At 44.4% G+C, this 14299-nt stretch overlaps 1 protein-coding gene across 1 annotated transcript; it reads left to right on the forward strand.

Annotated features, from left to right (window-relative positions):
• The first annotated feature begins 6318 nt into the window (after positions 1 to 6318).
• LOC123122777 (protein WRKY1) lies at positions 6319 to 9668 on the forward strand. Its single transcript, XM_044543116.1, has 4 exons — positions 6319 to 6522; positions 7235 to 8165; positions 8263 to 8388; positions 9010 to 9668. Exons 2-4 carry the CDS (start codon positions 7255 to 7257, stop codon positions 9155 to 9157), a joined length of 1185 nt encoding a protein of 394 aa, XP_044399051.1. The 5' UTR covers positions 6319 to 6522; positions 7235 to 7254; the 3' UTR covers positions 9158 to 9668.
• Positions 9669 to 14299: the final 4631 nt, after the last annotated feature.

The raw sequence follows: 14299 nt of genomic DNA on the forward strand, positions 1-14299 counted from the left end.
CCAAAAAGCCAAAGCTTGGGGATGCCCCGGAAGGCATCCCCTCTTTCCTCTACTTCCATCGGTAACTTTACTTGGAGCTATATTTTTATTCACCACATGATATGTGTTTTGGTTGGAGCGTCTTGTATGATTTGAGTCTTTGCTTTTTAGTTTACCACAATAATCTTTGCTGGACACACCTTTTGAGAGACACACACATGATTCGGAATTTATTAGAATACTCTATGCACTTCACTAAATCTTTTGAGCTATATAGGTTTTGCTCTAGTGCTTCACTTATATCTTTTAGAGCACGGTGGTGGATTTGTTTTATAGAAACTATTGTTCTCTCATGCTTCACTTATATTATTTTGAGAGTCTTAAACAACATGGTAATTTGCTTAAATAATCCTAATATGCTAGGTATTCAAGACTAGTAAAAAACTTTCTTATGAGTGTGCTGAATACTAAGAGAAGTTTGATGCTTGATGATTGTTTTGAGATATGGAGGTAATGATATTAAAGTTGTGCTAGTTGAGTAGTTGTGAATTTGAGAAATACTTGTGTTGAAGTTTGCAAGTCCCGTAGCATGCACGTATGGTAAACGTTATGTAACAAATTTGAAACATGATGTGTTCTTTGATTGTCCTCCTTAGGAGTGGCGGTCGGGGACGAGCGATGGTCTTTTCCTACCAATCTATCCCCCTAGGAGCATGCGCGTAGTGCTTGGTTTTTGATGACTTGTAGATTTTTGCAATAAGTAGGTGAGTTCTTTATGACTAATGTTGAGTCCATGGATTATACGCACTCTCACCTTTCCATCGTTGCTAGCCTCTTCGGTACCGTGCATTGCCCTTTCTCACATTGAGAGTTGGTGCAAACTTCGCCGGTGCATCCAAACCCCGTGATATGATACGCTCTTTCACACATAAACCTCCTTATATCTTCCTCAAAACAACCACCATACCTACCTATTATGGCATTTCCATAGCCATTCCGAGATATATTGCCATGCAACTTTCCACCGTTCCATTTATTATGACACGTTCATCATTGTCATATTGCTTTGCATGATCATGTAGTTGACATAGTATTTGTGGCAAAGCCACCATTCATAATTCTTTCATACATGTCACTCTTGATTCATTGCATATCCCGGTACACCGCCGGAGGCATTCATATAGAGTCATACTTTGTTCTAGTATCGAGTTGTAAATAAATAGAAATGTGATGATCATCATTTTTAGAGCATTGTCCCAAGTGAGGAAAAAATAAAAAAAATAAAAAAGGGAGAAAGGCCATAAAAAAAGAGAAGAGGGCCCAAAAAAATGAGAGAAAAAGAGAGAAGGGACAATGTTACTATCCTTTTACCACACTTGTGCTTCAAAGTAGCACCATAATCTTCATGATAGAGAGTCTCTTGTTTTGTCACTTTCATATACTAGTGGGAATTTTTCATTATAGAACTTGGCTTGTATATTACAACAATGGGCTTCCTCAAATGCCCTAGGTCTTCGTGAGCAAGCAAGTTGGATGCACACCCACTTAGTTTCTTTTGTTGAGCTTTCATACATTTATAGCTCTAGTGCATCCGTTGCATGGAAGTCCCTACTCCTTGCATTAACATCAATCGATGGGCATCTCCATAGCTTATTGATTAGCCGCGTTGATGTGAGACTTTCTCCTTTTTTGTCTTCTCCACATAACCCCTATCATTATATTCTATTCCATCCATAGTGCTATATCCATGGCTCACGCTCATGTATTGCGTGAAGGTTGAAAAAGTTTGAGATTACTAAAGTATGAAACAATTGCTTGGCTTGTCATCGGGGTTGTGCATGATGAGAGCATTCTTGTGTGACGAAAATGGAGCATGACTAAACTATATGATTTTGTAGGGATGAGCTTTCTTTGGCCATGTTATTTTGAGAGGACATAATTGCTTAGTTAGTATGCTTGAAGTATTATTACTTTTATGTCAATATTGAACTTTTATCTTGAATCTTTCGGATCTGAATATTCATACCACAATTAAGAAGAATTACATTGAAATTATGCCAAGTAGCATTCGACATAAAAATTCTATTTTTATCATTTACCTACTCGAGGACGAGCAAGAATTAAGCTTGGGGATGCTTGATACGTCTCCAATGTATCTATAATTTTTGATTGCTCCATGCTATATTATCTTCTGTTTTGGACATTATTGGGCTTTATTATACACTTTTATATTATTTTGGGGACTAACCTATTAACCGGAGGCCCTAGCCCAGAATTGCTGTATTTTGCCTATTTCAGAGTTTCGCAGAAAAAGAATATCAAACGGAGTCCAAACGGAATGAAACCTTCGGGAACGTGATTTTCGGAACGAATGTGATCCAGAGGACTTGGACCCTACGTCAAGACATCAACCAGGAGGCCACGAGGTAGGGGGCGCGCCTACCCCCCCCCAGGGCGCGCCCTCCACCCTCGTGGCCCCCCTGTTGCTCCACCGACGTACTTCTTCCTCCTATATATACCTACGTACCCCCAAACTACCAGATAGGGAGCCAAAAACCTAATTCCACCGCCGCAACCTTCTGTACCCGTGAGATCCCATCTTGGGGCCTGTTCCGGAGCTCCGCCGGAGGGGGCATCGATCACGGAGGGCTTCTACATCAACACCATAGCCTCTCCGATGTTGTGTGAGTAGTTTACCTCAGACCTTTGGGTCCATAGTTATTAGCTAGATGGCTTCTTCTCTCTTTTTGGATCTCAATACAATGTTCTCCCCCTCTCTTGTGGAGATCTATTCGATGTAATCTTCTTTTGCGATGTGTTTGTTGAGACCGATAAATTGTGGGTTTATGATCAAGTTTATCTATGAACAATATTTGAATCTTCTCTGAATTCTTTTATGTATGATTGGTTATCTTTGCAAGTCTCTTCGAATTATCAGTTTGGTTTGGCCTACTAGATTGATCTTTCTTGCAATGGGAGAAGTGCTTAGCTTTGGGTTCAATCTTGCGGTGTCCTTTCCCAGTGACAGTAGGGGCAGCAAGGCACGTATTGTATTGTTGCCATCGAGGATAACAAGATGGGGTTTATATCATATTGCATGAGTTTATCCCTCTACATCATGTCATCTTGCTTCAAGCGTTACTCTGTTCTTATGAACTTAATACTCTAGATGCATGCTGGATAGCGGTCGATGTGTGGAGTAATAGTAGTAGATGCAGGCAGGAGTCGGTCTACTTGTCTCGGACGTGATGCCTATATACATGATCATACCTAGATATTCTCATAACTATGCTCAATTCTGTCAATTGCTCAACAATAATTTGTTCACCCACCGTAATACTTATGCTCTTGAGAGAAGCCTCTAGTGAAACCTATGGCCCCCGGGTCTATTTTCTATCATATTAATCTTCCAACACTTAGCTATTTTTATTACCTTTTATTTTACTTTGCATCTTTATCATAAAAATACCAAAAATATTATCTTATCATATCTATCAGATCTCACTCTCGTAAGTGACCGTGAAGGGATTGACAACCCCTTTATTGCGTTGGTTGCGAGGATTTATTTGTTTGTGTAGGTGCGAGGGACTTGCGCGTGGCCTCCTACTGGATTGATACCTTGGTTCTCAAAAACTGAGGGAAATACTTATGCTACTTTACTGCATCACCCTTTCCTCTTCAAGGGAAAACCAACGCGGTGCTCAAGAGGTAGCAACGGATACATCAATGGCATTTCTATATTATGGTATAAGTGAAGATTTTGAATTTATGGCAGATATTGCAGTGCCGTTCATATTGAGCAAACAACTCACCGAGCCACATATATCTATTTCCAGCTCATACTCAACGTCACTTGCAGTGAACGGTAACGTTCACCAACCGCTTAGTAACGCCTTTAGCGGTCCGTTAGCATGCTACGAAATAGCTAGTTCTCCAATGCCGCTACACCTGCACTAACATGTGCTCCTCTCAAAGGCGTTACAAATTCACATTACCAAAATTTATGCCACATATTACACCGCTATCGATACCATCATCACAATGCAAAAATTAATGCATGAACTCATATCTTCCTCCACAGCGTCTCAGATTAACCGCGTAGAAACTGGAAGACATTTCGTCAACACCAGCTCACCCGCACAGAAGGCGCCGCACCGTGCAGCCACGCACATTGGGACAACGTACAGAAGGCGCCACACCGTGCAGCCACCCACAGTGGGATAACTTACAGAAGGCGCCACACCGTGCAGCCACCCACAGTGGGATAACTTACAGAAGGCGCCACACCGTGCAGCCACCTGCACCGGGACAACCTACAGAAGGCGCGACGCCGTGCAGCCACCCACAGTGGGATAACTTACAGAAGGCGCCACACCGTGCATCCACCCACACTGGGATAACTTACAGAAGGCGCCGCACTGTGCAGCCACCCGCACCGGGACAACCTACAGAAGGCGCGACACCGTGCAGCCACCCACAGTGGGACAACTTACAGAAGGCGCCACACCGTGCATCCACCCACACTGGGATGATCAGAGATAGATAGATAAACGTTCACACAGACGGATACATCAATGACATTTCTATATTATGGTATAAGTGAAGTTTATGAATATATGGCGGATATTGCGGTTCCGTGTATACATATATTAAACAAACAACTCATTGAGCCATATATATCTCTTTCCAGCTCATACTCAACGTCACTTGCAGTGAACGGTAACGTTCACCAACCGCTTAGTAACGCCTTTAGCGGTCCGTTAGCATGCTACGAAATAGCCAGTTGTCCAATGCCGCTACACCTGCACTAACATGTGCTCCTCTCAAAGGCGTTACAAATTCACATTACCAAAATTTATGCCACATATTACACCGCTATCGATACCATCATCACAATGCAAAAATTAATGCATGAACGCATATCTTCCTCCACAGCGTCTCAGATTAACCGCGTAGAAACTGGAAGACATTTCGTCGACACCAGCTCACGCGCACACAAGGCGCCGCACCGTGCAGCCACGCACACTGGGACAACGTACAGAAGGCGCCACACCCTGCAGCCACTCACACCGGGACAACCTACAGAAGGCGCCACACTGTGCAGCCACCCACAGTGGGATAACTTACAGAAGGCGCCACACCGTGCAGCCACCCGCACCGGGACAACCTACAGAAGGCGCGACACCGTGCAGCCACCCACAGTGGGATAACTTACAGAAGGCGCCACACCGTGCATCCACCCGCACCGGGACAACCTACAGAAGGCGCGACACCGTGCAGCCACCCACAGTGGGATAACTTACAGAAGGCGCCACACCGTGCATCCACCCACACTGGGATAACTTACAGAAGGCGCCGCACCATGCAGCCACCCGCACCGGGACAACCTACAGAAGGCGCGACACCGTGCAGCCACCCACAGTGGGACAACTTACAGAAGGCGCCACACCGTGCATCCACCCACACTGGGATGATCAGAGATAGATAGATAAACGTTCACACAGACGGATACATCAATGACATTTCTATATTATGGTATAAGTGAAGTTTATGAATATATGGCGGATATTGCGGTTCCGTGTATACATATATTAAACAAACAACTCATTGAGCCATATATATCTCTTTCCAGCTCATGCTCAACATCACTTGTAGTGAACGGTAACGTTCACCCACCGCTTAGTAACGCCTTTAGCGGTACGTTAGCATGCTACGAAATAGCCAGTTGTCCAATGCCGCTACACCCGCACTAACGTGTACTCCTCTCAAAGACGTTACAAATTCACATTACCAAAAGTTATGCCACATATCACACTGCTATCGATACCATCATCGCAACGCAAAAGTTAATGCATGAACGCATATCTTCTTCCACCGCGTCTCTGATTAATCGCGTAGAACCGGGAGGCGGTTCGTCGACACTAGCTCACCCGCACAGAAGGCGCCGCACCGTGCAGCCAGGCACACACCCGGATGGCCCCCGGACAGAGAGAGAGAGGGAGGGAGAAACAAACGCTCACGAGCGCGGGCAGGGAAGACGAAGATAGAGAACGTTGGCGGGCGGGGCCCAGGCGGGGGGCACAGTGGCGCCTGACACAGCTCACGCCTTTGACGAAACGGCAGCCCCGGGAAGACAGCCCCACCCCCAGAAACGGACTAAAATAAGAGAATCGTCAGGGAGGGAAGGGAGAAAAAGCCGGGACAGGGCAAAAGTCCATACGCAGGACAGGGACGGGCGCGATGGACGGCCCGGATCCCCCCCTCGTTGGCCCCGCCCCCGCAGCCCGAGGAGGAATACGAGAGAAGAAAAACGAGAGAGGGGCGCAAAAGCGATAGAGCACTGCGCCCGCGCTGGCCCCCACCCCCGCCCCCGCCCCCGTTCCGCTTGTTTATTTATTTTCCTCACTCCCTGCCTCGGACTAGCACTCGGCTGCTGCTCCTGCTCGTCGCCTCTCCTCTCTGCCCGCCCGCTGTACCAGCCGAGGCAGAGCCACCCCTCCGCTTCAGTGGTGGTGGCGACGCTCGCCTGCGACCGCCCGCGAGGTTTGCGCCCCCTGCTTCTCCGTTCTGCTCCTGTTCTTCTTGCTGCCGGTAGGATCGTCTTCGTGCCCGGCGATTCGGGCGCGGCGTTTCCGCTTCGTGGGTGGATCGACGGGGGTGCCCGGGCGGGCGGGCGGTGGTTCCTGTTTCTTGTCACCCGGGGTGGCGGATTCCGCGCCGGATTTTCCGAGGCTTTTTCTCGGGGGAGCGGAGCGGGGGTGGTGGCGCGGGCGGTCACGGGCGGGTCGGTAGGCCTTTTCTGTTCTTGTAGGCTTAGGTGCTCCCCTCCCTGGATTGCCCGGCGGCCTAGTTTTGGTAGCGATTAAGGCCGCCCGAAATGCCGAGTCCCACGCCCGCGTGCCCAATTCTGGCCTGCCGGGTCGGGGAATGATGGCGGAGAATCTCCTGCATCCGGCGGCTGCTTCTTCCTGGGCCTCGGAGTGAAATCCATGGAGGTGGCAGTGCTTTTTATGGGGGCGGAATGATTAGAGCCATCGGCATATGTATATCTACTCATGTCTCTCCTGCGTTTTTCTTTACTGTACAAAGCATATCCTCGTGCCGTGTCGCCTGTTTTAGATATTTATTTCCCTGCAGAATCTTCTACCCGAGTCCAATTATTGCAGTGCAGGTGTTGAATCCTTTTGATTCGAGATGCGTGTGTTCGAGCGGAGGGCTGAGGAAGTTCTTGATTTGTGCGTGTTTGTGTGTGCAGGTAGGGGGAGGGAGTGAGCGATGGATGGCATGGTGGAATCCAACAGGGAGGCGGTGCAGAGCTGCCACAAGGTGCTGGACCTCCTCTCCAACCCCCATGGCCAGCTCGTTCCCCACAAGGACCTCGTGGAGGCCACGGGCGCCGCCGTCGCCAAGTTCGGCTCCCTAGCTTCCAAGATCAGCAGCGGCAATGGCCGACAGGGCCATGCTAGGTTCAGACAAAGGATCAAGAAGCCCATGCCTCTCTTTGACAGCAACCTCTTCCGGGACAGCCCCGCATCGGCATCGGCTGCCGATGCTGCTGCCGCTGCACCCAAGACGTCCAGTCCTGGCCCGAGCACCGGTCTCCAGCTGTTTCCGAGGTACCAGCAGATGGAGGCCTCCTCCTCCAAGGACCCTGTCAGGATCCCAGCAGCCCAGTTCCCCCAGAGGATGGTTGTGGAGAACCCGTCGGTCGGTTCGAACGGGCCGCCGCTCCAGCTCGTCCAGCCGGTGTCTGTCGCGCCCCCGGCGGGGACGCCGGCACCGGCATTGCCGGCAGCGCATCTCCATTTCATCCAGCAGCAGCAGAGCTACCAGAGGTTCCAGCTCATGCATCAGATGAAGCTGCAGAGCGAGATGATGAAGAGGGGCGGCCATGGTGATCATCAGGGTGGCAGCACTGGTGCTGGCAAGGGTGTCAACCTCAAGTTTGATGGCTCTAACTGTACGGGCTCATCCTCCCGTTCGTTCCTGACATCTCTGAGCATGGAGGGGAGCATGGCGAGCTTGGACGGTAGCCGCTCCAGCCGTCCCTTCCAGCTAGTTAGTGGCTCGCAGACGTCGAGCACCCCGGAGTTGGGCCTCATGCAGCAGAGGAGGAGGTGCGCCGGCAAGGAGGATGGGAGTGGACGCTGTGCAACTGGGAGCAGGTGTCACTGTGCAAAGAAAAGGTTGGAATTCATTGTGATACATTTGGTATCTGACTACCGTTATTATGGTAATTTTTATGTTTCTTAAATATATCATCCTTTATTTGCAAAATTGCAGGAAACTAAGGATAAGGAGGTCTATCAAAGTCCCTGCAATCAGCAATAAGGTCGCCGACATCCCGGCTGATGAATTCTCGTGGCGGAAGTATGGCCAGAAGCCAATAAAGGGATCCCCGCATCCTAGGTATAGCAAAATACTTGAATCATATTTATTTATCCCTTTATATACATTTGTCTGCGTATATAGTTGCATTGCACATGATGTCTGCACTTGCTCTTTGCTGGCTTTGTCATTTTGTTATGTTATGAAGCAAGTACCGTTGGTGTAATTTTCCTTTGTTCAGAGTTAGAGCTTATCTATTCGTTTTTTCTCTGTAGAACTAAGTATATATACCCATATCACTGGATGCATGATCTTCCAAAAAGTTTTCATCCACATGATTTTGGGTAACTTAAAAAGTTACAATCCTGAATTAATGGGGTGACAATTCTAACCTTTCTAAGGCTAGATTTTATCCCCCAGCTGTTTAGGTAATAGATACCGCTTATAGCAAAGTGAGGTTCAGATATCCTTTCCAAAAGTGTTGCCTTTGTTTTCAATCAAGTCAGTGTAGTTTCATTCTCAAGTTTGCTATAAGCATACATGTAGTTAAAAAGAAACCTGTTCTAATTCTGGTAGTGTGCCTATTGCAATCCAAGAAAGGTTACAGCTGACATCCTCTAATTCCCAGCACACTTCACCTGCTTTGTTCTTTCTTCAAACAGGCCACTTAAGAATGTATGTGTGTGCATCATTGTGTTGCAGGGGTTACTACAAGTGTAGCAGCGTGAGGGGCTGCCCAGCGAGGAAGCATGTCGAGAGGTGCGTCGACGACCCCGCGATGTTGATCGTTACCTACGAAGGCGATCACAACCACAACCGAGCTGCGGCAGCCCAGCCACAGCCAGCCTGACCTTTCGGGCTTCCATTGTCGTCGCAGACCGCTTTCGATAGCCTCCGTTTTCTAGAGAAAGAGAAGAAAAAAGAAGATGAAGAAAAGAAGAAGAGACTAGTCTGTACATACTCTTCTGTTCCTAACTGCTGAGGAGGGGGTGGGGGAGGATGATGATTCAGCTCTTTCAGGAGAATCCATGGCAAAAGGGATTTATCGCGTAGATTGTCGATTTAGTGGTGTTTCTCATCAATCAGACTCATAAATTTTGTAGACTTTTCCTTTTTTTTTTTTGCCCCTGTTGTCTCTGTGTCTGTTGGTCCTTAGGAGTGTCCTGTGCTGTCCTGTGCTATGCAGTGTAAGATTGGGCTGCAGTTATATGTCGGGGGTTGGTGTTACTGTAACCGTGCAAGGGGGTTGGAGAATGCAGGTAGCTGGCAGTGCCTGTTAAAGTTGCGACACCTAGGATCTCACAAATGTACCCCTCATCTTTCGCTCAATTGGATTGGTGGATCGCCTGATACCTTTGACATGGGTTCCTGTTTGCCACAAGTGCAGGTCTTTTTTGTTCTGAAGCATTTGATGTGTACCCCTTTTGTTGTTTTCTTGCATGAATCGTCTGTGCTTCTTGGTACTAACAGTGCAAGGAAACTTGGTATATTTTCTCCGGTTGTGTAAATACATACATTCAATGCACTACTACACAGGTTATAATATATAATATAAAGGGCCGTCTATTTATCGGGTACTCCTCCGTAAAGGAATATAAAAGCATTTAGATCACTACTTTAACAAGTTTCATCAAAGGTCATTAGATCTTCATCCTACGGCTGAAAATAGATCGGGCACTATACATCTTCAAACTTCAACTTCTTTTTCCTCATGCAGCGGACGGCCAACCCGGACCTAACCGCCTGCCTCCGCCTCGCCGCCCAAACCTCCCCCCATTGCCATGCTGGGAAATTTCACCAGAAACTTCGGCATCATAACGCGTGGAGAAGAATCACAACATGCACAACGCCAGTCTTGATTAACATTTTAAAATATTTGTTCAACATTTTTTCAAATGGTTGATTAACATTTTTGTATACATGATCAATAAAATTCATCATTTCTTAATACATGGTCAACATTTTTGATATACACATTTAACATTTTTTAAATGATTGATTAACATTTTTCAAATAATTGTTCAACATTTTTTTCAAATGCTTGATTAACATTTTTGTATACATAATCAATATTTTTTAAATACTTGTTCAACATTTTTCAAATAGTGATTCAACATTTTCTATTTCGATTTCTTCATTATATACACGATCAACATTTTTTCAAATATTTGATCAACATTTTGAAATACTTGTTCAACATTTTTAGAATATTTGTTCAATATTTTTCAAATACAAAAGACATGTTCAATATTTTTTTAGAGTGTTTTTTGTTATATAGAATATTTTAAAGTATAATAAAAATTACAAAAATAAATCAAAAGTCGAAATCAGAAAACATTAAAAAACGAAGAAAACGAGGCTGTGGCCTCTCTCGCCCCTGGGCCGGCCCAACACGCTCTCCCCTTCAGCGAGGATTCTCTTGCAGAAAGCGAGAAATAGGGGCGCCTGAGCAAACACACAGGTTAGCGCTCCCTCAGGCCCGTAGTGGGCTGGCCCATTTTCGTCGTCTAATTCATTTTTTTCTCAAGAAAATACGTGCTATTTTAACAGAGGGTTGGGGCTAATTTTTTCAAAAACAATCTAGAAACTTGGGCATAAATTTAAAAAAAGGTTCACAATTTCGAAAAATGATTTGGATTTTTTAAATGTTCCTAATTTTAAAACGTTTGAAACTTTAGAAAATGTTTGTGACTTTGTAAAAAGTTTCAAATGTCAAAAATTGTTCATTAGTGAAAAATAATGCCAAATCTTAAGAAAGTTCACGGAATAAAAACAATTCTATGAATTTATTTTTTTCACAAAATTTCTATAAATTTAAGAACTTCATAAAATGATTTTTTTTTTCTAAAATCCAAAGGCTCCGAATTTGACAATAAAAAAAATGCAAAACCACAAAAAAAACTAGTAAAAAAGAGAAAATCAGTTGGGGCATGGTGAACCTTTCCCAATTCGGTGAAAAAACACCTAAAAAGGCATAAATGTACTGTCCCAATCCGATATAGCTTACAAAGTGCTTGGGGGAATTTGTTTGCTATGCAATAGCGAGAATAAAATAGGAAACAACCAGACAAGCGGGGAGCAACTAATCAAAGGCTCTCGTAGAGGTCACTTTCTAGGCCTTGGGAGCACGCCAAGTGGTGCGCCCATACGCAGCCACGGGTAGCGTGCTGGGCGCACCCTTGGGATTTCAATTTTTGTGCACGTGTTTTTTGTTCTTTTGAGGGTTGTATGGGTTTTAGGTTTTTGCTTGGTTTTTCCTAGGTTTTGGCGGTATTTTTTTTAAAGTTGTGCTTTTTCATGAGAAGCGTGGTTGTACTTTTTGAAAAGGGAAAAGGCACAACCTGTACTTACACGAGAACCATAATTATACTTCTCAAAAAGGGAAAACAAAGTTCTGCTTTCACGAGAAGTCCAGGTAGTGCTTCAACGAAAAGCACATTTGTGCTTTCTGAAGAGAAAAAAAAAAGCACATATGTACTTCCTCAAAAAAGGCAAAAAGCACAGCTTGTGCTTCCACGAACTGTGCTTCCCTAAAATGGAAAAGTGTAGAGTGTGCTTCTGCGAAAAGCACAATTGTGCTTCTGGGTTTAGTATTTTTTTCTTATGGTTTTTCGATATTTTTCTAGTTTTATTTTTTTCTAGGGTTTTCATGAAAAAAGTTTGTCAAAACCAATTAATATATGATCTTGCTTTAAAGATTCTGACATGAAAAATTCCTCGATGATAACTACTCATGATTTGGACGCACGATTCAAGAGATAAACCATTTTAAAAAAATGAATCTACGAAAAAGGTAAAATCTCCCAGGTTGCGACAGGTGGTGCACATGTAGTGCACCACTTATCAGCACAAGAGAATGTGAGAGTTTCTTTTGCCACGTGTACCTCTTAATTAGGGATTTCGGGCAAGCGGTTGATTTCATTTGTAGCATCTCGGCCATTTGGGCCTTATTTATTAAGCAAGTACAACCTAATGTTACCTTCTTAGTTATAGAATGGATGGATTTGAATGGGCCGAGGTGATTGCCTTTTGGGATTTCATACCTCCCAGTTCTTAAGTGGGAGGAGGGCTGCCCATCGGGCTATTCTCCTTGGGACTCTATCGGATTTGGGGCGGGGTTAAGATCCGCCATAAGAAGTTATATTCAAATGACATTTTGATAGTTTCGTAATGTTACGTTTTGGACATGTAAAAATACAAACTTTTTTACAACATATGTGGAACAATGGTGATAAGTGAGTTTCAAATGCAACATATTATCAAAATTGTAGTACTAAACTAGGGACAATAATATGGCATTCATACATAATGGTCTATTGTACCATTTATGCACATATAATTTGGTCTAGCTGAAAATGGGATGCTACATGATCAAGTCTTCCCATACACACCTCTAATAGAGGAATTCCCAATGGGATTGCGAGGAACCTAGCCCCATTAGCATCCCAATGTGGAAGGGAAGCCGCCATCATATGAGGGAAATACAAATGGACAAGCCGCTAGCAGGAGTAAACTAAAACATATCTTTTGTATTCTTTTAAAGACAATGCAGATCTTTCGAATTATTAAAAAAATTAATAAAATATAAAAATGTATTACATATATTTTCTAGTTTTGAATTGTTTTCATACAATTTTGTTTTATTTCATGTATATCCCTTGCCATCCCGATGTGGGAGGGAAGCTGCCACCGCCTCGGGGGCAACAGACACGCCTTAAGAAAATTTTACCTTTTGTATTTTAAGGAACTGTATGTACTTTAAATAGTTGAAAATATTGTAATAAAGTGCTAAATTTAAAATATTATACTCCCTCTGATCCATATTAATTCTCATTGATTTACGACAGTACTTTGTCCAAAAAAGTACAGGTTGTACTAAATGGGAGTAGATTTATTCCATACTTTTGAAATTTATTCATGCAATTTGGAAGCTTTTGTCATGTATAGTATATCAAATAGTATGCACGGTACAAGAGAAAAATATTATGTAAACCACCAAAAATGTGTAATTTATTTAGGGTACTAATTTGCAAATATCTAAGTATGCCAAAATAAACATACATAACTATTTAAAAAACATTCATGATAGAAATTTTGCAAAAAAAGAAACAAGAAAATGGAAAAGGTGAACAAAAAGACCTGTTAAATGAGGGGCGAGACATAAGTTATCGGAATCCGGGGCCTGTTTTTCTCTATTTCCCAAGGGGAATGTCAAATTGTGTGGTTTCACAGTCTTATGAGACAGAAAGTTTTGGAAAATGAAGCTTCCTGCCCCTTCCTCCCGGATCTGCACGTTGAACAAACAAAGACACTCCCCCTCATCCGATAAAAACGAGTATTATTTCTCAGTTGGCAACAAAGAAACGCCTATCGAGGGGATTTCGATGATTCTGGGGTGATTGAACTATTTCTTTACCTGTTCAATTTCTAACGAATCAAGATATCCTCTTGTTCCGGTATAAATAGTAGCTATCTGCTCTTCCACTGGGAGAGGATTTGCCTGGGATTGTTTAAGCAATTCCCTTAATCGTCGACCCCTTGCCAATTGATTCTGACTTGTTTTATCGAGAGCAGAGGCGAATTGTGCAAAGGCCTGTCACTCTGCGAATTGAGCTAGTTCCAATTTGGATTTGCCAGTGTGAACCTCTCCTTGTGATCGGGATGAGGTAGATGCCTCCCAGCCGGGGGGGGGGGGGCGGATCGAATCGGAGTTTCCTTAGGTAGCCACCGACCTACAGTTCTCCTTCAACTTCTGTGCTTGGTGGAAAAGAAGCGAACAAAGGTACGCTCGCTTGCTGTCTTGTTCTCTGCCGCGGACTGGGATCGCTCGCCAGCTAGGCCCTCTAGACTCCCTCTGGACGGGTAGAGCAAGAGGGATAGCAAGCACTTGAAAAGGGAAGGAAGGGTCTTAGAATTACTGAAACAGTAGTAGAACTCTTCCAAAATCAAAATAGGAGAGTGAAAAACAAAAAGAAGACCATTGGGCTGGGGA

The sequence above is a fragment of the Triticum aestivum genome, chromosome 5D (assembly GCF_018294505.1).
Source record: "Triticum aestivum cultivar Chinese Spring chromosome 5D, IWGSC CS RefSeq v2.1, whole genome shotgun sequence".
Classification (NCBI taxonomy): Eukaryota; Viridiplantae; Streptophyta; class Magnoliopsida; order Poales; family Poaceae; genus Triticum; species Triticum aestivum.